The sequence below is a fragment of the Cyprinodon tularosa genome, unplaced genomic scaffold, assembly GCF_016077235.1.
Source record: "Cyprinodon tularosa strain WSP-4 unplaced genomic scaffold, ASM1607723v1 ctg108, whole genome shotgun sequence".
Taxonomy (NCBI): Eukaryota; Metazoa; Chordata; class Actinopteri; order Cyprinodontiformes; family Cyprinodontidae; genus Cyprinodon; species Cyprinodon tularosa.
The window spans coordinates 1,478,635-1,503,688 of record NW_024037871.1 but is presented as its reverse complement, the minus strand read 5'-3'; the positions used below and the strand labels follow the sequence as shown (position 1 = coordinate 1,503,688).

The 25,054-nt window shown below is 37.6% G+C and overlaps 1 protein-coding gene across 2 annotated transcripts; it reads right to left on the bottom strand.

The window, feature by feature from the left end:
- Positions 1-269: 269 nt before the first annotated feature.
- On the bottom strand, positions 270-23,339 carry xpnpep1 (X-prolyl aminopeptidase (aminopeptidase P) 1, soluble). Of its 2 annotated transcripts, none has more exons than XM_038291353.1 (20): positions 23,183-23,339; positions 20,952-21,076; positions 20,140-20,203; positions 18,400-18,504; positions 17,840-17,932; positions 14,707-14,850; positions 14,421-14,516; positions 14,053-14,134; positions 12,462-12,672; positions 10,135-10,224; positions 9,073-9,123; positions 8,617-8,675; positions 7,819-7,896; positions 7,656-7,727; positions 7,441-7,501; positions 7,262-7,331; positions 5,831-6,004; positions 4,045-4,121; positions 3,844-3,942; positions 270-637 (listed from the first exon to the last, which is right to left on the bottom strand). In XM_038291353.1, the coding sequence occupies exons 2-20, from the start codon at positions 21,066-21,068 to the stop codon at positions 518-520; spliced, it is 1,863 nt and encodes a 620-aa protein (XP_038147281.1). In that variant the 5' UTR covers positions 21,069-21,076; positions 23,183-23,339; the 3' UTR covers positions 270-517. The 2 variants fall into 2 exon arrangements, with proteins under 2 accessions (XP_038147281.1, XP_038147273.1); XM_038291345.1 differs by lacking the exon at positions 23,183-23,339 and adding an exon at positions 21,217-21,345.
- Positions 23,340-25,054: the final 1,715 nt, after the last annotated feature.

Below are 25,054 nucleotides of genomic sequence, written 5' to 3'. Positions count from 1 at the left end.
TGTTCTACTGTATTTTGCACCATAATTAATTGAACTGCACTGAACCTTTCCATATTAATGCCCTTTTGCACCAATTATTTGTAAACTGGTTTTCTTTTTCTCCTACATTGTTTACATTCTGATCACTGCTGCACATTTCACTGCTGTAAGCTGTGAGCTACGCAATTTTTTTTGTATACACTCTGTGTATACAAGATGACAATAAAGTTTGTCTAAGTCTACCGACAGTGAAACTAATTTCTTTTTTTGTACATATCTGAAGACACTGCTTTCAATGTTACTCATTGTACTTTTAATGGAAAGTTTGACGAAACCTTTAAAAACATCACCGTCACATTACTGAGACATCAAATAGAAAAAGAATCAAAAGCTTGACTATTAACAGGTTTAATAAAGCTGGTGATGTTGTTTAAAAAAAGGAGAGAGTGGATCACAGACAGAGAACAGAAGTCAAACGATTATCGATGCAGAGCAGTCACTGGTGGACCGGGGTAGGAGATGTCAGTCCCTGTAAGATTCACATGATGGGCTGCGTCTCCCTGATCAGCCACTGCAGAGCTTCCATTCTGCCCTGCCGCTCCAGCTCAGCTCCCACCACCTCCCTGCACCTCCGGTGGTACTCGTTCACCCAGTCCTTCTGCAGGGAGAAACCATGAAGACGGAGAAACCATGAGGACACTTGAAGTTCAGCTTCCGTGTTTATCTAAATTACTGTAACTACTCCCCCTAACTCTGATTATTACTAACAACATTGACTATTTTAATGACTATATTACAATGTCACCACCTGGCTAAGAATAAGTGCTTATATAATAACAATAAGTGTTTTTTAGTTGTTTTTTTTTTTTTTTTTTTTTTACCAAAAATGCAACTACAATTTTGTTTTCATGTTGCTCAGTGTTAACTAGGGATGGGCCATTAATTACATTTTCAATGTATTGGCAATTTAACAAACGCAAATACAATTATTTTCTCTGTGATGGAATGGAATGAGACAATTTACATTTAAAATAAGAAAAAACAAATGCCATCTCTTATTTTAAGTGCATGAAATCTATTTTTAAGGGTAAAAGGGCAGATCATCTGCTCAAATTAGAGGTAAATGCACTTATTTTTAAGAAATGTATACTAATTTTTAGATTATTTTTGCAGTGGGACTCACTCCAGCCTTTAGGTGGCAGTAATATGTTTAAAGTGGGTTTGCCTCAACACAAAATGAAAGACACAGAGATCCATGCATGCTTACGGAAGAGAATTAGGGCCACTGAAAAAAAAAAAAAAAAAGTTAACTGATTTTTTAATTTTATTTCAGTTTAACATGGGAAAAAAGTCAGAATTCTGACTTTAATCTCAGAATTCTGACTCTTTTCTCAGAATTCTGACTTTAATCTCAGAATTCTGACTTTAATCTCAGAATTCTGACTTTAATCTCAGAATTCAGACTTTAAAGCTGAAGTCTGTAAGTTTTTAAAAATCACTTTTTTGTCATATTGGCTAAAACTGTCCCTATGCCCAGACAGCAGTACATGTGATATGTAACCTGTGAAAAAAACTGCTTCAATTGGTACCGCCTACTGCCTGTATTTCAATCTGGAAAGAATAATTCGGGACGAGTCAAAACAACCAATCACAGCTCACACACGCTGAATCCCGCCCCCCCCCCCCCCCTTCTGGTCGCATGCGGTAGCCGCGCAGATGCTGTGAGAGGGGTGGAGCTTGGAGGTGGGGCATGAGTGAAGCAGAGAGGGTGGGGGAGTGGCGTGAAACCTGTTTTTCTTCAAATTTTCAGTCGAAGTCTGCTCTCTCCTCAATGTTACAGACTGCAGCTTTAATCTCAGAATTCTGACTTTTTTTCTCAGAATTCTGACTTTTTTCTCAGAATTCTGACTTTAATCTCTGAATTCTGACTGAATTCTGACTTTTTTATTGTCAGAATTCAGTCAGAATTCTGAGATTAAAGTCAGAATTCTGACTTTTTTCCCATACTATACTGAAATAAAATTAAAAAAAAAAATCTGTTAACATTTTTTTTTTCAGTGGCCCTAATCCTCTTCCGTACATGCTAGTTGAAAAAGCACTTTTTAAAACAAAAGTTACAGTTAAGTCCTCCAACAATGGACTCTGCACAAGCTAGCTTTCAAGGTCATAAAAAACTAAAACCCTGGAGTGAAACGTCTACATGCTTGTGGTTAGTGCAAAGAAAAACCAAAATAAAAGAACAATCGCAATATCGGTTGAAAATAAAGGCAATGAAACAAACTAAATTTGTTCGCTCGCTTGCCTAGGGTCCATCATCACTAGACTTTACAGTTGCTCATATGCATGGATTGGAGCACTGGCTGTGATCTTCTATGTGGTGGCAAAAACTCTTTGGATAAAGTTATTATTTATGATTAAATGCATTGATGCTGCAGCTTAAAGAGCCGCAGTAATAAAGCGATTTCTGTATTCTTGTTAAATCTGACAAGACCAAAAACCAAGACCAACCATTTAAACTATTAAGCGAAACACAATTTCTTTCCGTCATCCAAATTTGACTTCCCCTCATTTTGCCGCTGCAATGTTCATTTTATGTTTCCTTTTGCCTCATGTACAGGACTTTAGATTCCCTGGCTGCTAAAATAAGGCAATTCTACAAAGGAACTTGCTTTGCCTTACTTTATACTTCTGATCAGTTTACTCATTATGGATGTTAGGGCTTATCATAATGGGTTACGTGTGAGTCTGTTAAACTCTAATATTACCTGCCTGTTGCTTCGCATAACTAATGTTTTCCCGGGTAGTTTATGTAATTAGGACAGTTCCTCTGTCAGGATAAAAGTCATCTTCATTATGTCTGTGGCTAGAGCAAGTGAAAGGAGCGGAGCGCCGCACAATTCCCGCTCCCCGCTCAGGAGGATGTTAGCTCATTTGCTCCGCTGCTAAAAGTTGCGCCAGGACGCTCCACTCAAAATCTCAGCAACTAAGCAACTTCTCTGGACTGAATAAGATTACAATTTCTGTCAAAATCTGTTGTCATGTCTCATGGTTATTTAGTACATATACATTATGAAGTCTTATATAAAGAGTTTGTTCAGAGAGATCTCTTCTCAGGAAAAGAGCTGGAGAGAGAAGCTTCAAAGTTTAAACACAGAGCTTTCCTTTACATGGAAATGACAGGATTAAAAAAGACAAGATCTGGCAGCAAAAATGTGAATTTATCACTGGTTTCTTATGGATCACACATGATTAAAATGACCTCAAATACAGAACTGCACTCAGGCCAGTGTAGAGAAAAATGCCTCTTGTGAAACTATACTCAGCTACACACTTTTTATAGACTTCATTAAGTTTCTGGCATATTCTGAAATATGAAAGTTTTTCTTCTAAGGAAGGCAGAGTTCCTCTTCACTGCTTTTCTGATATGCACAAAGCTCCACTCATACTTCATAGGGTTGAGGTCTGTGCTGCTCAGGTTGTTGAGTGGGATTTGGAGGGGGGGTTCTGAGTATTTGCCTAGAGGCCCAAACCTGGTGCCAGCTTCAGTCTGTGTGACATGGCACACAGGCATACAGGTCAACAGTCAGCTGCACTGCGCTGGTTGAAATGCATCCTCCATTACTCAGGCTGCAAGCCATATTTGTCACCAAACTGGTAATGATGATAAACTTTAATTTCTGACGTCAGCTAACCATCTGAGGTAGCGGTCAGCCTCACCTGCAGGGATCAAGATTATCGTGATGAAGCTGTTGTGTCCCTCAGCTCCGCAGGGAAGGATCTGGAAGCCTCAATCACTGATTTCACCTCCCACGCTTCTTTTATCATCCGTCATTATAACTAAACGATCAGCTGGATCTCTCTTACCTCTTTCTGTGTGAGCAGCTCTGTGTTCATCATTTTCACTTGGATGGGAACCAAAGTCAGAGGCTCGAATGTCAGACTCCCCCTGTTTCTGTAGTTGTACTTTAAAAACAGAAGAATGAAAGAAAAATTACAGCAAATAATGACTCAGGATGAGTTTAACGGTACTTTAAAATGTTATTTTGTTTGCAAATGTGTTTTTACTTTGGGTTTAGCAGGAACAACAAGGACCACATTTTCAATGCGAATCCCAAAGGATCCATCTTCATAGTATCCAGGCTCTAGAAAGATGACATAAAAAAGGAACAGATCTTATATATGAAAGATCTTTGATATAAAATATAAAAGTCACTACTTCTCATGGCCTCAGATTTATAGACTTTTGTCAGTAGACTTGTCCTGTCAGATCTCATTAATGTGTTTAATACAGTTGATTGCAATACTCCTTAGAAAGGCTCTGACATGCTGTAGAGTATCTACAGATTGAACCTGTTTTGAATGAAATTAAAAACCGATTTGTACTTTTGCTTTCAAACAGGCTATAAATCATAAATCATTTCAACATAACAACAGATATAACTGAATGAATTGGGCATAATATTACGGTAAGTGCGTTCCATACAATTCATGTTGAGTTTGCATCAAAAGGCATCAGCTGGAAACCAAACCTTGTCTGTGTGTTGGTTTAAAAAAAGCCACAGTGGAAATAGACTTTTTACAATAAAAATCAGAAGCACATTTTAAATAACTTTGACTGTGTTTGTTACCAGACAATTTAAAAGACTCAAACCTATAGTAAACAAATTTCAAAGGAAAAAGGAAAAACAAAAGTCCTTCAAGCAAAATCCTCTAATTTTTCCCACTAGTCTGAAAAACAAAGTATTTACCAGCATTGCAGTCACAGTAAGATGGATCATACTGTAGAAGGATTTTGATGTGAATCCTGCTAAAGTAGGAAAATCGTCACATTTGAAGAATTTTTTTTTTTTCATTTTAGTTAAACTCATTCAAGTTCATTTTATTAACTAAACTAATTGAACTAAATTTGCTATAAATACAACAGAAAGCTTTAAAGGTATAGAGGACGATATTTTATTTTTGGTTGGATCATCTAAATAAGTGGTCCTCCTAATTGTCAATCATTCTGATGATATGTTTACGTAAGGCCGTCCTATGTGCTCGTCCCCAGTTAGTTATCTTTTTCTGCAAATGCGCTTTTTCTGCGCATGCGCAGAAAAAGGCTCACGTTGAGGCTCACGTTTCTTACAGCGGTTCTTTGAAAATGGCCGAGGTTCATAAGAGAAAAGTGTCTACGAAGAGTATGAGAAGAAAAGAAAGGCCTCAGAAGAGGCAGATAAATCCCAGAATGCTTTGCACAGAGAGCTCTCCTCGTGAAGCATTATGGGATTTGCTATCACGGCGGCTCGCTGTCGCTATAGGCTGCCGCTAACAGACAGCAGCAACTAATAACAAAGATGGTGCAGGTAGGAGGAGTTACATGACCAACGGGGAAGTGATCATCTGTCCGAACGGTCAGATGACTGAATTCACTATAAAGTCCACTATATAGTCAATGCTTTATATAGTGATTGAGGGATTTAGGTTTTAGGGCGGATGTTCGGACCCATTAAGCTTGTATGAGCTATGAGAACAGCAACTTTTAAACAGAGTGTGCACGTGGAGAATGGGCTTGTGCACACTCTCGCAGGCACAATTTTTTTGTCTTTTAAAAAATTTGAGAAAAGTCTCCACAATGCTTTAATAGAGCATGACTTGCTGAAAAAACAGTTTACTATCATTTTCTAAAAAGGAAAGAAATTACCAAAAGAACTTGACATGTTTTTTACAAAGACTGTTTAGGGATTCTAAATATAAGAACTCAAACCTTAGCAATTCAAACCATTGAATAAAGATAAAATATTGTTAATTCCTGGACCTGAGCGTTGCAGAGATAATCAACAATAACACATTCTCCCTCCCAGTGGCGTACCATCACTGACGATCATGCCAGGCTCCAGAGGTTCATCAGCAAAGGTTTTGTAGCTGATGCCGCAGGGCCCTTCATGGACATTGAGGAAACAACCAACCCCATGACCCGTTCCATGAAGGTAGTCCAATCCAGATTCCCACAGAGCCGCACGGGCAAACGAGTCCAGAAGATGGCCTGGAACAGACGGAAACGTTTAGTCATGGGAAACAGGCTATGCACTAAATGATGTCAGGATATATTTGTTTGCACTTCAAGACACATTTTTCATCTTTAAGAAAAACTAAAAGAAAAATCGTCTTTGCATTGACAATTTTAATTTGAGCCATATAATCTAGAGTGTCATCTAGGGCAGCAATAGTTCTAAGAAATATATATATATTTAGATTTTTTGCTAATATCGGAAGGTATTTGCCCTTCGTAAACATAAAAAATAGAGAAGCCTTTTTAATCCAAGCTGGCCAATAACAGCTTAAGTGTAAGTGTGTCTGATCTACAATTTGTTATCACAGATGAAATACATTTTGTAAAGCCCCCCAACATTTCTAATTAGATTACTACTTTTTTTTTTTTTTTTTTTTACGCTTCTCAATTTCATTAATCTGCTGGCTTACCGTCAGCAGAACGTTCATCTTTGGCTACATTATATTTCAGTAAATCTATGTCCCCTAATGCAACAAATAAGCATAGCTAATTAGGCATGCAATTAGCTTACTAAATGTAAACCTGAAAATGTATTAGTATAGAAATGCAGCAGGACTCTAGGGCACAGAAAGAGGACTAGCATTGTGGGAAATGGCTGAAACATATGTCATGATGTAAGCCTTTCATATCAATCAATAACAATAGTTATTTATCTATATTTATTTACGTATTTGTACCTATTGAAGTAAAGACCAAAGAATGAACTTAACTGTAATAATAACCTCTTTTAAACTGAACTTTTAAAAAGATGTCAGCTTAGCTTGGCGGTGACAGGTTGAGAGCTAAATCCTTTCCTATGTCTATATCTCCCACAATGCTGTGCAGTTCTGGATCAGATTTCAGTAAATTACGGTTCATTAATTAAACCTATTTCTATCCATATTGATCAGGTGTCTATAACTATATAAATTGTTATTATTTTATTGCCCAGCCCTGGGGGGGGCCTCTTCCAATGCAAAATTTTTCTAAAAAAAGCCAATATTTAGTAGTTCTTATGCTGCCAGCTGGCGAGGTAAAAATTAATCAATGAAAATTTATGTTGAGACCAAAACATATTTCCTGCTATATGCTATGATTTTTGCTTTGCTTTCAGGTAAGCAAACTGAAAAAATGTACTCACGACAATCATGCATCTTTCAGGCAGGATTAGAAACTCAAATATCATTAATTGAATTACTTAATACTGATAAATGCACTCTGTTTTTTCGGGGGTTTGGGTGGGGGTGTCACCTTTAGTTCCATTGGGGAAAATGGCAGCACTGACAGTTATGTGTCCCTTGAGCACATAAGTGAAGCATTCCTGCAGGGGTGAAATGTGCAAAAAAAATAAGATGGAAACACTCAGTATAACAGACACAGCCAATGAAACCATATATTAAAATCCTTATGATGTCCATAAACAGGTCAACCTTCTCAAAAGCAGAGGGTGTCCCAAAGTGCATGGTACGTGTGACGTCTGTGGTTCCATCGCTGTGAAACATACAATAACTCTGAATATCATGCAAAAGTTAATAAGGAAAACACCCTTGGTGTTTGCCATGTTAGATATAATTAGATTAGGCAGGTAGTGCTATAAAAAGGTTGGATGCTGATCAATAACTGAGATATACAGCATCATATTTACATGTACTGAGCTCCAGAGTCGATCAGATAAACTTCATTCACTGTGAGAGTTCTATTGGTTTCAGGAAGGGGTCTACATAAAAAAAAAAATAAGAGTGTTAACTATTTGAAAGATCGAAATAACACAAACATTTTTAGCTTGCATAGTTCATCTTCTGGTTGACCTGTAATGTATGATGGCTCCGTTTGGACCCACGCTGGAGATAGTGGGGAAGCTGAGGCCAACAAAGTCTGCTTGCTGACTGGAAGAGAAAGGAAATCTAACTCAGCACATTCTGCATGTGGCGTGTTTAGATCTATACACTTTAACAAACTGAACCACTGCCATAAAACAACTCAAATGAAACAGTCTTATGAAGAATTATGTTGATAAATTTTCCAAAGAAAAAACAAAGAAAATTTGTTTTTTATTGCGATGCTTAAAAACGTAATTTTTTCCGACACTCTTAAACACTCAATAATCCAGTAGACAGAGCCATTACTTCTGATCAAACTTCTCATTTTAAAAACAGCCTTTAATAGGAATCAGGGATCAAATCTTCACACTTTTCCAGATTAACATTTTCCCATGAAAGTTGTTCACAGATAAATCCTGAAAATTTAGTTTTTTTTAAATAGTTTTTTTATATTTTACTTTAAATCAGATGAGAAGGAAGGAAATAAACAAGGAAGGAAATGAGGCAAGGAAGTACAGTATATAAGAAAGGACAGAAGGAAATGAGAGAGGAAGGAAAGAAAATGTACAAGAAAGCAAGAAAGAAAGAAAGAAAGAAAGCAACAAAGAAAGAAAGGAAAAAGGGAAGGAAAGGAAGGAAAGATTGTTTCCTCACAGTCCTTTTATTTTTAACCAAAGTCCACATTTCTCTGCACTGCAGTCAAATTAAATTCTACATAAAGGAACCCAAGATTCCTCAAGAACCAAATAAACAAAATTGAAAAAGAACAAAAAAAAAACAATCCACCTGCGGAGTTCCTCTGCTTTATCGGCTGCAGAGATCTCCGTCACGTTGCCTTGGGGAATCTATAACAGTCACCAGAGCAAAGACAAGTGGGGTTAATAAAAACAGCCCTCCCACACTTTAAAACTTAAGTGGCATTAAGTCATGTACAAGCATCTACTTGGAAAGAGTGTTCCCAGTTTTAAAAAACTACTGTTAAAAGATGCAATCGTGTTCTTTTCGTCAGGCTTGCGTCTGCAGAAATATATCTAAGGTTAAAGTCCTGATGTGAGCCATATGCAACAAGTGTAAAAAGAAACCAAGGAGCTTTTACTACCGATTAAAAAAAGGATTTAAAACATTTCAACATACAGATCAGAAAATATTATAATTTCTTGTTCCTTATCAAACCTTCTGTTAAAGTCTGGGATCTTTAACATATTTACTTCAATGATAATTGGAACAAAAACACAAAAATACCTCCTTTTCCACCCAGGCAAACAGTTCACACAGAGCAACCGCATCCTTGATCTGTTGGTAGAAATAAAACAGGTTAAAATTATTACTAGACAGAACTGGACTAATGATGATTTGTATCTATTACATATTACACATCTTAAAGGAATAGTACACCCAAAACATGATTAGCCTTCATTTTCTACTCACCTCCATGCTGAACAACACTCTGGAGTACTTTTTTGATATCTCAAATGCATCTGGAGATCTGGGAGACTTCTTGCTGTCTGCTGACATTCAAATAATGGAGGTCTATGGCGCCCGAGACAGAAAGGTCCACAAAAGTCCACAAAAACTTGTCAATATTCCTCCATACTGCTCGTCCAATGTAATCCAAGTGTCCTGAGTGGGTAGCATCCAGAATTTACTCGAAACGAAGTCATTTAGAACGTTTTAGAGCCTAAACAGTAGTGTATAGGATTTCCTAATAGCGCCCCCATGCGCGCTCACGATTCTACGGAAGCCGGCAGACCAAACCAGCGCATTCAGCTCGGCAAAGAACTCATGCTCTTCCTCAACACTGAAGTCCTCAGACATTTTTCTTTCGTTGTTTCTTTCTTTGCACAGGTAAACAGCACATTTCTTCTTCTACGCTTGCATTATCGGCAGACCAGACGCTGAATGCGCACTTCCTTCCGGTTTGGTCTGCCGGCTTCCGTAGAATCGTGAGCGCGCATGGGGGCGCTATTAGGAAATCCTATACACTACTGTTTATGCTCTAAAAACATTCTAAATGACTTCGTTTCGAGTAAATTCTGGATGCTACCCACTCAGGACACTTGGATTACATTGGACGAGCAGTATGGAGGAATATTGACACGTTTTTGTGGACTTTTATGGACCTTTCTGTCTCGGGCGCCATGGACCTCCATTATTTGAATGTCAGCAGACAGCAAGAAGCCTCCCAGATCTCCAGATGCATTTGAGATATCAAAAAAGTACTCCAGAGTGTTGTTCAGCATGGAGGTGAGTAGAAAATGAAGGCTAATCATGTTTTGGGTGTACTATTCCTTTAAAAGCTCTTACATGGGCCATTTTCATTCCTTTGATCTCTGTGACATTCTTCACAGCTTTAGCCAGGCAGAGCGGAGTGTAGGGAATTGGAGACCTGTGAACCTAAATGACAAGAAGAAATATTTAACAAGAGGTTAAAAAAATATTTCAACCTTTATTGTCAGCCTTTTGGTTTGTTTAGTTGAACCAAAATCTAAACAGAAAGTGTGCCCTTAATGCAAAGTGCCAAAAGTTCTGCAATTAATTATTTATACATCAATCTAATGTAGCAAACATAGCACTAAATAACATAAAATCAATTTATTATGAGACGAGACAGTTATCTCAGCATTTATTTAATTCTAGTAAATATATTTTGAATAGTTTGATCCCATCTAGTTGTAATGATCCTATGCTACACTGCACCAAGTAAATAATTTAACTGTCACTGCTGCTCGCCACATACATCCAAACATCCGATTGGGTAACTTGCAAACCAACCCAAAGTCTTAGCAGCATCAAATCCACCAAATACCATTTATGTTAAAACTTTTTTCAATTGTTAAATGTTTAAATAATTTGAGAAATGTTTACATCTGACTAACTGACAGCATTCTGTAATTATTCCTATTTCTATTATTCCAGTGTGCATGAAAATAGTAATGTGCCTCCATGTTTCCAATTTCTCCACTATGTTCTACTTCTCAAAAAGGTTCAGACAGCAGCTTCTTTTAAAACGATATGTTTACTGCTGTCCAGTAGAATTTATATTGGAGATCTTGCTGGCTGTTTAAATTAATTCAATTAATTCATATAGCATCAATTGACAACATATGTGAACTCAAGGCACTTTACAGAGACTTAAACAGTAAATACACCGGACGCACGACATCGCATACGTGCAGCAAAGTGGCTTTCACACGTATGTTTGAAAACGCCATTCTAAGCAAAAACAAGCTTGGTTAAGTAAATTAAACAGTACTATGTGGCAAAGTTATGGACTTATAAGTAATATACGATCACCTAAAGATCTGAATCTTGACCAATTTAATGAGAAATCAAATATGTATTTTTTTTAGCATGTCACAGCTACCAACATCTGCTGGTTGGGTGTTAATAACTGTAGGCGTTGAGTTATTTTTTTTTAGAAAAGCACCAAGTTGAAAATGCATCTTGGCCTGAATTGAACTGTGAAAACGGATGTTGTTTTTCTGGTCTTTCCTAACCCAAACTGGAGCGTATACAAGTCTGAAATGAGAAACTCATCATAAATTAGGAACAGACTTTAATTTCTACGCGTCCGGTGTAAATTAATTTTACCGTTTAAAATGGAAAGCTGTAACAAGTAGCATGTGCACGCCACTTATGCGTCTGGTGTATTCACTATTTAAGCTCCAAAGTTAGGGGGCGGGGTTAACGCGAATCGAGTCGCCACCTACTGTATCAGAGTATGTTCACAACCTGTGGATCAATTCAATTCAATTCAGTTCAATTCAGTTTATTTATATAGCGCCAAATTCACAACACATGTCATCTCAAGGCACTTTACAGTTCAACCAGATCAAATTGATACAAAGTTTTCTATCTAAGGAAAACCAGTTGATTGCATTGACTCATTGACTCAAATACAATCCCCCAAACTAAGCATGCTTGTAGCGACAGTGGAGAGGAAAAACTCCCTTTTAACAGGAAGAAACCTCCAGCAGAACCAGGCTCAGTGTGAGCGGCCATCTGCCGAGGCCGACTGGGGTTCACAGTCACTGTAATCGATTTGCTTCGCCTTAATGTGCAGGGTGACCAATCAGGTGTTATATAACCGCCCCCTAACTTTGATGGGTGAGTTTGACAGATTCTTTTAATGGTTTCGATGCACTGCGACACAGGACCATGAAATAATTAAATGCACACTGAAATAATCATATATATTTTTTTTTTATAAAATGAAGACGTATTTTATTAAATTAATGACACATTTATATATTTAATTCCTTATTTATTTAATGAATTACACATTTAATTAATTGTTTATCGCTGTATTTACTTATTTAATTGTGGCACTTTATATTTATGACGTGGTTTTAATTAATGAATGACACATTTATTTATTTAATTCCACATTTAAGTAATTATTGACACATTTAATTATTTATTTAATGCTGTATTTATTTATTTAATCTTGGCACTTTTTTATCCTCCATAGACACAAAGTACCAGATCTAACAATAGATGCTGGTGTGAGAATGTAAAGAATCAATTGTTCCTACTTGGTAAGTATTGAGCTCAGATAACATTCAGCCAGTTATAATAATTTTGTCAAGACGTCCAGAGCAAACTAAAAAGTTCTAGCAGTCTTTGCTCACCTTGGGAATGGCCTGTGTAAGAGCACAGCTGGCCTTGTCACAAATCCACACTTTATCTCTGGGTCCGAGCGCAGCACAGATCGCCTGGAGCTCCGTGTAAACAGACTCATACGGGAACGTCTGGATGCTCAGCTCAGGTAGGCTGGGGGAGTCCAGTTGCAGGTGGTCCCTTACTACAGGGTCAGAAAGGCGCTTCAGGTCCACAAAAAGCCTAAAAGGAGAGATTGAGGTGGTTTAAAGATAAATTCTGCTCCCTCTAATCATCTACTCTAATTATCTTATAATGATATAGAATAAAAGCAAAGGGAAAACTGGTTACTTCTACAGTGTGGTGTTTAAGTCTTTGCTTCTCTTATTTCTTATCTCTTAGCTTGTTTTTGAAAATTTTAGACCATCACACATTTTAAATATCAGACAAACTTAAAAAGTCATCCAGCTTCCTCAGAGCAGCAAGGTCTCCCCACATCATCACACTACCACCACCATCTTCTTCTTGGGGGCCAGTTCTATTCTGAAAGGTCAGTTTTTTTGCCCAATAAGACTGAGAAAATTAAACAGATTAATTGTGATAAGCTGATTAATAAAATAATGATCAAATATTTAGTGATGGATTAAACATTAAGTGATGTAGGCACAGTCTAAAACCTGATATTTTCTGACAGAACCAAATCAGAGCAGAAATTAAGCCTAAACTCTTTTATGTCTGCATATATGCTCTCTCCAGAACTCCTGGCACAGTTTTAGCTTCAACTGCTAAAAATCCAGGAAAATAAATCTCTAAAGCACCGCTTGCTGATTATTATTATCTGATTATTACTCCAAAAAAAATATAAACTGTTTAACAGATTAGCAAAATAATCAGTCGGTGCTCGAATGTTAGATGTGAAGGATAAACGTTTAACAGAAGCTCCTCTTTAGTCTCATCGTTTGACGTGATGAGATTTCTCAAAAGTCTAGAGGGATAGACCAGTTTGATACAAATGCAGATGGGCCTTAGTGTGGGGACTGAGACTCTGAAACAACACAAATCATATAATTACAATTTAGTATTTTATTTTAATCGTTAACAGAGATGTTAGCAGAGGCAAATAAGGCAAGATTTACTCATAGGATGGTTATGACTGTTACATGTTTGATCAGTTTGGCTCCAGCTGGAATTCACTGGAGTCCTACAAAACACACCTTCCAGGCTAATAGATGTTGAGGACTTTTTTCTGTTTATATATTCATTTAGATCAAGTCTTAATATGATGCTTTTTATCTGACCTGCATTCAGTTGTCAAGACAGGTTCTCAATTTCCTCCTTTATTTCTTGGTTTGAGCGCAGATAAGCAGAACAGGTTTTAGATATGAATGCTTTTAATCTGTGCTGTGATTCATCTGGAAGTGAACCAGTTAGGATAAAAGTAAACACTTGGGTATCATTTTTCAAACAAGAAATATGTTTTTCATAAACAAAAAAAGCTAAACTCAGTACATAAAACTTTGTCCGCATAAAAAAAAAGAAAAAAATCAGAACCGCCTTTTTCCTGCAATTAAAATCATGTGACATCTTTAGCAGAATTCCCTGCTGAAAGCATCTAGCTGTTACCTTATGGAGTTCATTCCCACGATGGCATATGCAAAAAACACTGGGTTGTAGTTGATGTCTGCACCTCGAAGGTTGAAAAGCCCTGGAAAAGAAAAGATAAAATGGATGTAACAATACAACCAATTACCTAAAAACTTTTAAAAACACAAGTTTATCAACTAACAATCTTACTCTTTTCATTTATTTCATCTTAATCAGTAAAAAGCAGTGAAATCAGTCTCTGTGTCAGTGTAAAGGAAGGTTTAATGTAATCTAAATGTAATTTTCAAGTTCAAATCCTGCCAAAATGCGACTTAGAATAAAGAAACTGAGCATTTTATGTTCACAGAGGCACAAAAAGCTCATATATTCCTCTAAACTTAACGCACAAGCAATCTCATCCAGAGCAGTGGCGACAAACCAGCTGATCTTCCTCTCGGTCATCTTGGCCCGCAGCTTCGTGATTTTATCCTGCCAGGAGATTCCTGTGTTCAACAGCAGAGAACATAACCTTTGATTTCTCTTTTATTTTCTACATAGAGGAAAACAAGAGGTTGTATCAACATCAACTTAGAGAAAACAGCTTAATTAAAAATGATACTCCAATTTAAAAACGTAGTATAAACTCAGTATGAACCAATTATCCTGCATGCAGCAACAGTGTTAATGCCTGACCAGTGTATTCCAGTCCCAGCGTGCGGAGCTGCGTGCTCGGTCGCTCAGGTCGGTCCGTCCACACGGCATCAATCAGGTTGTCTGGCACCGCCACCAGTGAGTGGCCGGCACTGGTCAGCGCTTTAGACATGTTCTTCCACTGGTCTGAAACACATTACGAGTCGTATGAAGAAGTATCTGTATCTGTTATTTCCTCCATTACGTTCATCTTTTTGTTCTCATAACTATTTACTCTGTAAGCCCAGTGGAGAGACTGTGGTGGTTAATTATCATGGTGAAAAAACATGTCAGGATCTATGAAGCTGCACAAAGGTGTCTGGAAGATTATTCATTATATGGTGCCTGAAAGCACACTTTTGGCTCACACATCAAAAACTTTACGGCAGGGATCTGCAACCCTTTAAAATCCAAAGAACCATTTTACCCTGAGTCTTGTTAAGTAAAATTCGTTTAGAGCTGCATGTTACATGACCTTTAATAAAACACTTTTTTTATATCTACTATAGGAAATCTGTTGCCATTTCGAACAATCAACAGTTCTTCTTTGTATTCTGAGTTTTTTTTAAATAAGGAAGCACATGAAAAGTTTTATATAGATGAAGCAAGGATGTTCTTCTATATGTTGTTATTTGATGTAAAAAAGATTAAGCACTACAATCAGACTCCACGCATCCAGAGAACAGCATGCACTGTGCTCCTTGTGCAACATGACTCCCAGCTGGAGAGCAAAGCACATAACTCCAAATCGTGCATATGAGCCATTTGATTGGAGACAAAGGAAAGCAGTTATTTATTCAGGCTAAGTTTGAAACTTAAAACAAATTTTCAGAGTGCAGTGAAAGAAAAGCCCTGGCATTGTTCAGCAATGAGAAAGGAGAAGTAGCAGGCGCATCTCGACTCGAGTTCAAAGCCTCATTGTAATGGTCTCAGTGATCAGAAAAAAACAAAAAACAACAATCGTGGATTATGTGTTCATGTCTCCTTCTGAATGCTCTTTTGTTCTGCACCAGAACAAAACCGTTGTTTGGGAAAGGCATGCTTGGTAGAGGGATGCATCTGTACAGACAACCTTGTCACCTGCGCCATCACATAGGTGTGTATGCATACAGGTGCTGGTCATAAAATTAGAATATCATGAAAAAGTAGATTGATTTCAGTAATTCCATTTAAAAAGTGAAACTTGTATATTATATTCATACATTACATACAAACTCATATATTTCAGATGTTTATTTTGTTTAATTTTGATGATTACAAATGACAACAAATGAAAATCTCAAATTCATCATATCAGAAAATTAGAATATTACTGAAGACCAATAAAAACAAAGGATTTATAGAAATGTTGGCCAACTGAAAAGTATGAACATGAAAAGTATGAGCATGTACAGCACTCAGTATTTAGTTGGGCCTCCTTTGGCCTGTATTACTGCAGCAATGCGGCGTGGCATGGAGTCGATCAGTCTGTGGCACTGCTCAGGTGTTATGATAGCCCAGGTTGCTCTAATAGTGGCTTTTAGCTCTTCTGAATTGTTGGGTCTGGTGTATTGCATCTTCTTCTTCACAATACCCCATAGATTTTCTATGGGGTTAAGGTCAGGAGAGTTTGCTGGCCAATTAAGAACAGGGATACCATGGTCCTTCAACCAGGTACTGGTAGCTTTGGTACTGTGTGCAGGTGCCAAGTCCTGTTGGAAAATGAAATCTGCATCTCCAAAAAGTTGATCAGCTGCAGGAAGCATGAAGTGCTCTAAAACTTCCTGGTATGTGGCTGCGTTGACCCTGGACCTCAGAAAACACAATGGACCAACACCAGCAGATGACATGGCACCCCAAACCATCACTGACTGTGGAAACTTTACACTGGACTTCAAGCAACGTGGATGAAGTGCCTCTCTTCTTTTCCTCCAGACTCTGGGACTTTGATTTCCAAAGGAAATGCAAAATTTACTTTCATCAGAGAACATGACTTTGGACCACTCACCAGCAGTCCAGTCCTGTTTCTCTTTAGCCCAGGCAAGACGCTTCTGACGCTGTCTGTGGTTCAAGAGTGGCTTGACACAAGGAATGCGACAGCAGAAACCCATGTCTTTCATACGTCTGTGTGTGGTGGTTCTTGAAGCACTCACTCCAGCTGCAGTCCACTCTTTGTGAATCTCCCCCACATTTTTGAAGGGGTTTTGTTTCACAATCCTCTCCAGGGTGCGGTTATCTCTCTTGCTTGTACACTTTTTTCGACCACATCTTTTCCTTCCCTTCGCCTCTCTATTAATGTGCTTGGACACTGAGCTCTGTGAACAGCCAGCCTCTTTAGCGATGACCTTTTGTGTCTTGCCCTCCTTGTGCAAGGTGTCGATGGTCGTCTTTTGGACAACTGTCAAGTCAGCAGTCTTCCCCATGATTGTGTAGCCTATAGAACTAGACTGAAAGACCATTTAAAGGCTTTTGCAGGTGGTTTGAGTTAATTAGCTGATTAGAGTGTGGCACCAGGGGCCATCAATTTTGAACCTTTTCACAATATTCTAATTTTCTGATATGATGAATTTGAGATTTTCATTTGTTGTCATTTGTAATCATCAAAATTAAACAAAATAAACATCTGAAATATATGAGTTTGTATGTAATGTATGAATATAATATACAAGTTTCACTTTTTAAATGGAATTACTGAAATCAATCTACTTTTTCATGATATTCTAATTTTATGACCAGCACCTGTATATATATATATATATATATATATATATATATATATATATATATATATATATATATATATATATATATATATATATATATATATATATATATATATATATATATATATATATATATATATATATATAACAGCTATTTATGGTAATCAAACCCTTGATTGCAGATGGTTCCTTGCGCCTAAGGATAACTAAGTTTATGACACAGCTCTGTGTCTGACTGACTTTAAACAGAGAGGATATATTTTTCTAATTTGACCCCAATAGCAAAATGAATCATGGAGATCCGGGAGAACATAAGTTTAAATACCTCCCTTAGGCTGCCATTAATACAGTTTGGGACAGCCCTCAGGACGCTAATCCTTTTTCTGTAAAGGAATGCTATGATGCTATGCTACAGATTAAACCTTGTCTCATACCAGCAGCAATGATCCAAGGATCTACTCCCACTTTAGAGTTTTCAGGCAAGACGCTGATCAGCCAGTCCTCCTGTGATGGCGTCTCCTTCAGTCCTGAACATATTTAAATACAGTTCATCACACACCATTGAATTATAAGCTAAGGACAGCTACTCAGAGGTTTAAATAGCGGCACCAATTTAACCCTTTAAAGTCTGGAGCATGAAATAATGGATCGGAAATTTTGTCATTGAACTTTGTGACAAATGAAAATGAAAAAAAGAAGCGTTTTGTATAACTTAAATTGAGTCATTTATTTGCATAAATTTTGATATATTAGACATTTCTGTTTAATCTTTTATACATTTTCTGTTCACTACATGTGTCTGATTGTGCAAGTCTTTCAAAAACAAAAATATGACACTGATAATGCAGAGGTCTCAAAAACTCAGGTGCCAAATATGATACACTTGGCTTTAAAGGGTTAAATGTTAGTTTTTCTAGCTTGGTTTTTAGTTTTTTTGAAATATTGCATCATATTAATTAAACCCTACATTGTTTAACACTAACTAGGACCTCACCCATCTTCATAAGAGTCCAGTTGCTGTCCATCTGCTGGCTGGCCTGGAGGAAATACCTCCCGTCCGTCCACATGGCAGCGTGCTGCTCTGTGATAATGGCTGTTCCTGAATAATAAAGTAAACAAAACAACTTCTCACAGGGTGTCTGTTTAACAGCTGATGTTTCAGCGCAATAACATACACTCACTGGCCACTTTATTAGGTACACCTGTCCAACTGCTTGTTAACACTTAATTTCTAAGCAGCCAATCACATGGCAGCAACTCAGTGCATTTAGGCATGTAGACATGTTCAAGACAATCTCCTGCAGTTCAAACCGAGCATCAGTATGGGGAGGAAAGGTGATTTGAGTGACTTTGAACGTGGCATGATTGTTGGTGCCAGAAGGGCTGGTCTGAGTATTTCAGAAACTGCTGATCTACTGGGATTTTCACGCACAACCATTTCTAGGGTTTACAGAGAATGGTCCGAAAAAGAAAAAACATCCAGTGAGCGGCAGTTCTGTGGGCGGAAATGCCTTGTTGATGCCAGAGGTCAGAGGAAAATGGCCAGACCGGTTCGAGCTGATAGAAGGGCAACAGTGACTCAAATAACCACCCGTTACAACCAAGGTGGGCAGAAAAGCATCTCTGAACGCACAGTACGTCGAACTTTGAGGCAGATGGGCTACAGCAGCATAAGACCACACCGGGTGCCACTCCTTTCAGCTAAGAACAGGATACTGAGGCTACAATTTGCACAAGCTCATCGAAATTGGACAATAGAAGATTGGAAAAACGTTGCCTGGTCTGATGAGTCTCGATTTCTGCTGCGACATTCGGATGGTAGGGTCAGAATTTGGCGTCTACAACATGAAAGCATGGATCCATCCTGCCTTGTATCAACGGTTCAGGCTGGTGGTGGTTGTGTCATGGTGTGGGGAATATTTTCTTGGCACTCTTTGGGCCCCTTTGTACCAATTGAGCATCGTTGCAACGCCACAGCCTACCTGAGTATTGTTGCTGACCATGTCCATCCCTTTATGACCACAATGTACCCAACTTCTGATGGCTACTTTCAGCAGGATAATGCGCCATGTCATAAAGCTGGAATCATCTCAGACTGGTTTCTTGAACATGACAATGAGTTCACTGTACTCAAATGGCCTCCACAGTCACCAGATCTCAATCCAATAGAGCATCTTTGGGATGTGGTGGAACGGGAGATTCACATCCTGGATGTGTAGCCGACAAATCTGCGGCAACTGTGTGATGCTATCATGTCAATATGGACCAAACTCCCTGAGGAATGCTCCCAGCACCTTGTTGAATCTATGCCACCAAGAATTGAGGCAGTTCTGAAGGCAAAAGGGGGTCCAACCCGTTACTAGCATGGGGTACCTAATAAAGTGGCCGGTGAGTGTATAAGGTCATATTAAGTTTGACTTGTTCTGAGGTGCCACATCACACTGCGTAGCCTCAGTGTCTACGGTTACTGGGGAGAATGACCAGTTTGAGAGCAAGGGAGCTCGTCTTCGCTTCAGTACAAAAGATTATTGTTGCTCAGTGGAAGGTGAGGATCGTCCCAAGGAAAACAGAGCAGTTTTTAACATAATCCAACACTTACATCAGGGGCTCCATTCAGTGAAATAAAGATGATATGATATACTAAACCTGAAAGGTTTTCTAAACATGCTGGGTCAATAGACTGAAAGATAAGCAGCAGTTAAGAATGACTTTACTACATAAGAGCAAAACATACCTGCAGAACCATTGAATCCGCAGATATATTCCCTCCTGCAGTCACAAGGAGCAATGTATTCACTCTGGAAGACAAACAGGCACAGACCAGCTTCATTGACAGACAGTGGGAACAGACTAATGGACCTTTGTGTCTCACATTTGCTTTTTCTATTACTGCCATGTACTTAAAGGTTAATCAACAGAACATATGATATCATAAAATTAAAAAAATGATATAAGATCACATTTCAGCATTTTTTTTCTTACATAGCGTTTTAATTTGTTCAAGGAAATGAAAAGTCGTGAGAATGTAATGCTCTCTGTAGTCCAAAGCGCCCACAAGCTAACGTTTAACTATCTGGATCTAGGCTGCCTCTTTCTAGCGATGTGGACTTTTTCGGTGGTTTCCAAAAAGAAGATGAATGAAATCGGATGACAGTTTAAGTAAACAAACCTACAACCAAACAAAAAACATTGAAGTCAGGGGTTAGAAAGTGGCAGAACAAAAACATTTTTAAGAGGTACGAATACTTTTGCAGGAGACTGAATAAGCTGCTATTCTACTTGTACAACTTTAGCTTGTCCTGGATGGGTATCCAGAGCTCGTGATCTCACTGTAAACAGTGTTAGTGAAGCGCTGCTCTCCCTCTGCAGCTGCAGCTACCGATGAGTAACAGAAACTTCGATGCAGAGTTTTTCTATTAGCGTGAAAATATCTGAGATTTAGATGCTGGCCAATAAAATTCAAAATTAGCTTTTTTCGGCCTGATATCTGATATCAATTTCAGGTCGGGACATCACTAATAAATAATATGCATGATTTGGACTTACCTGATGTGCATCTCCAGATGGTACTATGTAGGCATGGATCGGCTCTGAGAAATATTTACAGTTCCTCATTGTCTGCCGAAGTAGCCGCAGAAGCTCCCCTGTGATCTTTGGAGACATGGCTGATTCTGCATTACAAAAAAAAAAGAAAAACAATTAACAGTAAAGCGTTTTATAAGTACACTTTTTGACGTTAAAAAGCAGTTCAGATGGGAGAGCTCCAGCGCTGTCATCCTTAATCAGAAGATACTTATGGCCTACATATTACCTGACTTTTGCGAAGCCATTTCCACTGCAGGTTCACACAAATGGACTGACTACATGGAGCTCAAAGTCACAGACCACACCTGGATCTTTAACCTGCCGTAATCTGCCAATTCAGCAGCTATGATGACAGTCGGAGTTAAACATTACATCAAAGTTCTGCACATTAAAGTTTTTTTTCTAAAAGCTACATCTTTATAAATGAGAATATCCATCAAATATGCAATACAAATATAAATGTAATTTATTTCAGTTTATATTCATGAATTAAAACTCTTCTGTAGATTGCTCACAGTTACAATGAAAAAAAAAATCTAATATTTATTCTTTTAGTATATTACAGAAACCTAAAATTAGGCCTTTTTTAAAATTATTTTAAAATCCGGTTCTTTTTATTTATTTATTTGGAATTATTATGTTATGGTCACCAGTCATGGAGGGGGACTGCCAGTGACACCCTTCCCAAAGAGTATAGTCCACAAAGGGTTTATTGCTTGAGCAGGAAATAGTTCAAAAAGTGCTACATTCAAGGAAAATAATGGAAAGTGTGGTGGAGGGCCAAAATTTAGGAGGATTATGAAGCTGGAAGAAGAAAACTCACCAGACTAAACAAAGCAATAAGGCGCTATCAAAGCAACCACAGCTTCATTAATGCTTCAGCTGTGCCACAGGCTGATCGCCTTCATTCCTTGCTATTTATACTGTTGATCACCCAAAAAAGGAGTCCTGACCTGATTTTAGAATTAAAAATCAACCCATTCATGTATCAAATGCTCTCCTTCCACCTTACTTACCATTAATATGATTGGATACAGCATTCTGCTGACAGCAATGGGTTTCTCTAGTTTACACTACTTGTGGGGGATCATTGGCTGTCTGATTCCCCCCACAAGTATAGACTCTAACTTTACATCTATGTCTATAAATACATTAGGGCTGCAAATCGATTCATCTGTCGATTATTTTTTCGATTAATCAACTAATAATCGGACAGAAAAAGGTTCTTTAAGGGGTTCTGGACAATAACAGACGAAAAAGTGTTTATTAATCTTAACTGCAAAATGTTTACATATTTCTTTATAATTTTGATATAATCAGTGCTCTAATTGGGTTTCTCAGCTAAACGGATGTTTTAGAGTCTTTATACTCCATTTAACGATTAATGGATTAGTAAAGTAGTTAGTTAGTTGACGATTATTTCAATAATTGATTAATCCGATTAATTGTTTCAGCTCTGAAACACATCATTTCTTTTGTAATATTGTTAATGTCAGAGAAAAAGATATGTTGTTTTTCATGATATAGATTGGATAGCTGAAATGAATCGACAGTACAGTAAAGGACTACCCAAATTCATTGTTATAAGAGATTGTTTTCTTATTACCACCTCCACGTCGACTGATGGAAGGCACACCTCAATGTAAAAAGAAACCTACAAATCAACCAATCAGGTCTCAGTGTTGTTCATCACCGAGCTCTTCTATTGGCTAAAAGCTCAGAGTGCGATTATTGTTTACAAGTTAATATATAAGAAGAAAAACCATTCTAAACCAGTTTGTAATGATAGAGATATTACTATTAATATTTAAGACACTATGCAATCTATGCAATCACTATGCAGCAAATGCAATCCGTTGAGGCGCTTACAAATAAAAATACTAAAGCCTTGTAAGCGTTTTTTCCCTTATTTCTTGTGCAGTCGTGAGTTAATCAACAGGCCGATGATAGCAGCTCATTTATGAATTGCAGAGTGGGTGTGGTTCGTTTGGGTGCAGTAAAAATCTCTACGTTTCTACAAATTAATCAGACAATTTTATATCCTTTTTCTTTAAACTGCTTAAAAGATGGCTGTAGATCGCAGAGCCGTTTATAACCGATCTGGGAATAGTTGCCGTCCGCAGCTTTTTTCTCTGCAAACCGTCGCTATCTAAACCACCCCACAGACCGACAGATAAACACTTCATACACACCCGCACTTCCGCCTTTCAAATGTAGCTCCTGGGAGAAAAAAAAATCGAAGCGTGCTTTTGTTTACCAGCTCGGACCTTGTGTCTATTTATTAAACAAGGAGGCTGCCATGTCCTAATGACGTCACCGGTCACATGACCGTAGCCTCCGCCAATAGGCGCGGAGGGATCCAGACTCGCCTCTTCCTCTGTGAAAACTACAAACCACTACCAGATCAGTTTTCTATGGAGTGATTTTTCTGCAAAAAAGTTGCGTACAAAAATGCACGTTGCACACACATAAAGCATGTTGCAAATGCATAAAGCTTGTTTCACACAAACAAATCTTATCACTCACAAATAAACATGTTGCACTCAAATAAATCTTATTGTTCACAAATAAAACTTGTGTTACAAACTCTCATCTAATGTCACACACAAATAAAACTTTTTTTCAAACTGTCCTTAAATGTTGCACACACACAAAAATTTGTTTCACAAACCGGACTCTAACATTGCACTGAAAATGTAATTTGTAAATTGTCCCCGAGTACAAATCGATCTCTGCTCGCATACAAAACAGCCTCTCCTCGCATACGAGACAATTCTTCACACTCCACGGTAAGTTTGTGCCAAAAGTCACGCGATACACGGATAATTGTCATTCTGACTAACCGACAGCAGGAGGCGCCATACAATCAAAACAACTGAAATGTTCCGTTGTTACGTTGAGCTGCGTTTCCCCATCAGCGACAGTTTCCCCTGCCTCTCTGCACAGAGCAGGCGGCACGATTCATTTTTAGTGCAATGTTAGAGTCCGGTTTGTAAAACTAATTTTTGTGTGTGCAACATTTAAGGACAGTTTGAAAAAAAGTTTAATTTGAGTGTGACATTAGATGAGAGTTTGTCACACAATTTTTATTTGTGAACAATAAGATTTATTTGAGTGCAACATGTTTATTTGTGAGTGATAAGATTTGTTTGTGTGAAACATGCTTTATGCATCTGCAAAATGCTTTATGTGTGTGCACAACATGCATTTTTGTACACGTTTTGGCAGAAAAATCACTCCATATTTTTCACATTAAACTTAAATTATTTGAAGCCCAGTGATCATTATCAGGATTTTAATTTTTAGACATTAATGTATATGAATCTTACAGATCAAGATTTAGATGATTAAAAAGTAATAGTTGGATTTATAATAGAAGTAGGCTTAGTTTAATCCAGATTACTTTTGGAAAATGCAATGATAATTTTAGAGTAACCATTTGCTTTTCTTTTGAAATATGTTTAAATTCTAAAAAGGAATTATATTTTAAAAAGTTGCTTCCTATACCACCTTGTCCTTACTAGAACGAAAATGTCAAAAGTATTGCTTTAACGTTGTACTATTCACCAATTCTTTGCATTATCGTATCTTTATCCTGCTTTTTATTACTCTTTGGTGTGTTTTCTTTGGGTATTCTTTTTTTCACTTAAGAAAACAAAGAAATAAAATTGCTTAAGAACATATTTTTCAAAACTTGAGTTTCATCACCCTAAAACCTAATAAGTAGTTATCTAGTAGTAGTTTTTAATGCTGTCATCTATTTTAACATTCAAATATCACATATCATCAGTGCTTGCAGAATTAATTTTTTTGCTTCTATACTTTGATACAAATTAGCAACGGAATCCTGAAATGTTTATTTTATAAAAGTCATTTTGTTTACTTTATCTTATAATACTGACATAAGAAATTGCTTAGGATAATAACAATGATATGTTTAAAACTAAAATTCAGGGGGGATTAAATAAACTAATAACTGTAAAGACCATGAATATTATTTTAAAGCATCCATCACCTTTCATAGATAGGAAACAGAGGTAATCAACAATAGAAATACTTCCCAT

Bases quoted from the DNA above. Each gene is read 5' to 3' on its own strand.
- xpnpep1 (XM_038291345.1), bottom strand. The intron at 14,851-17,839 runs GTATGAGACAAG...AATGTGTTTCAG, and splicing joins TCCTTGGATCATTGCTGCTG to ACCAGTGGAAGAACATGTCT. The intron at 638-3,843 runs GTAAGAGAGATC...TTCTCCCTGCAG, and splicing joins AGCTGCTCACACAGAAAGAG to AAGGACTGGGTGAACGAGTA.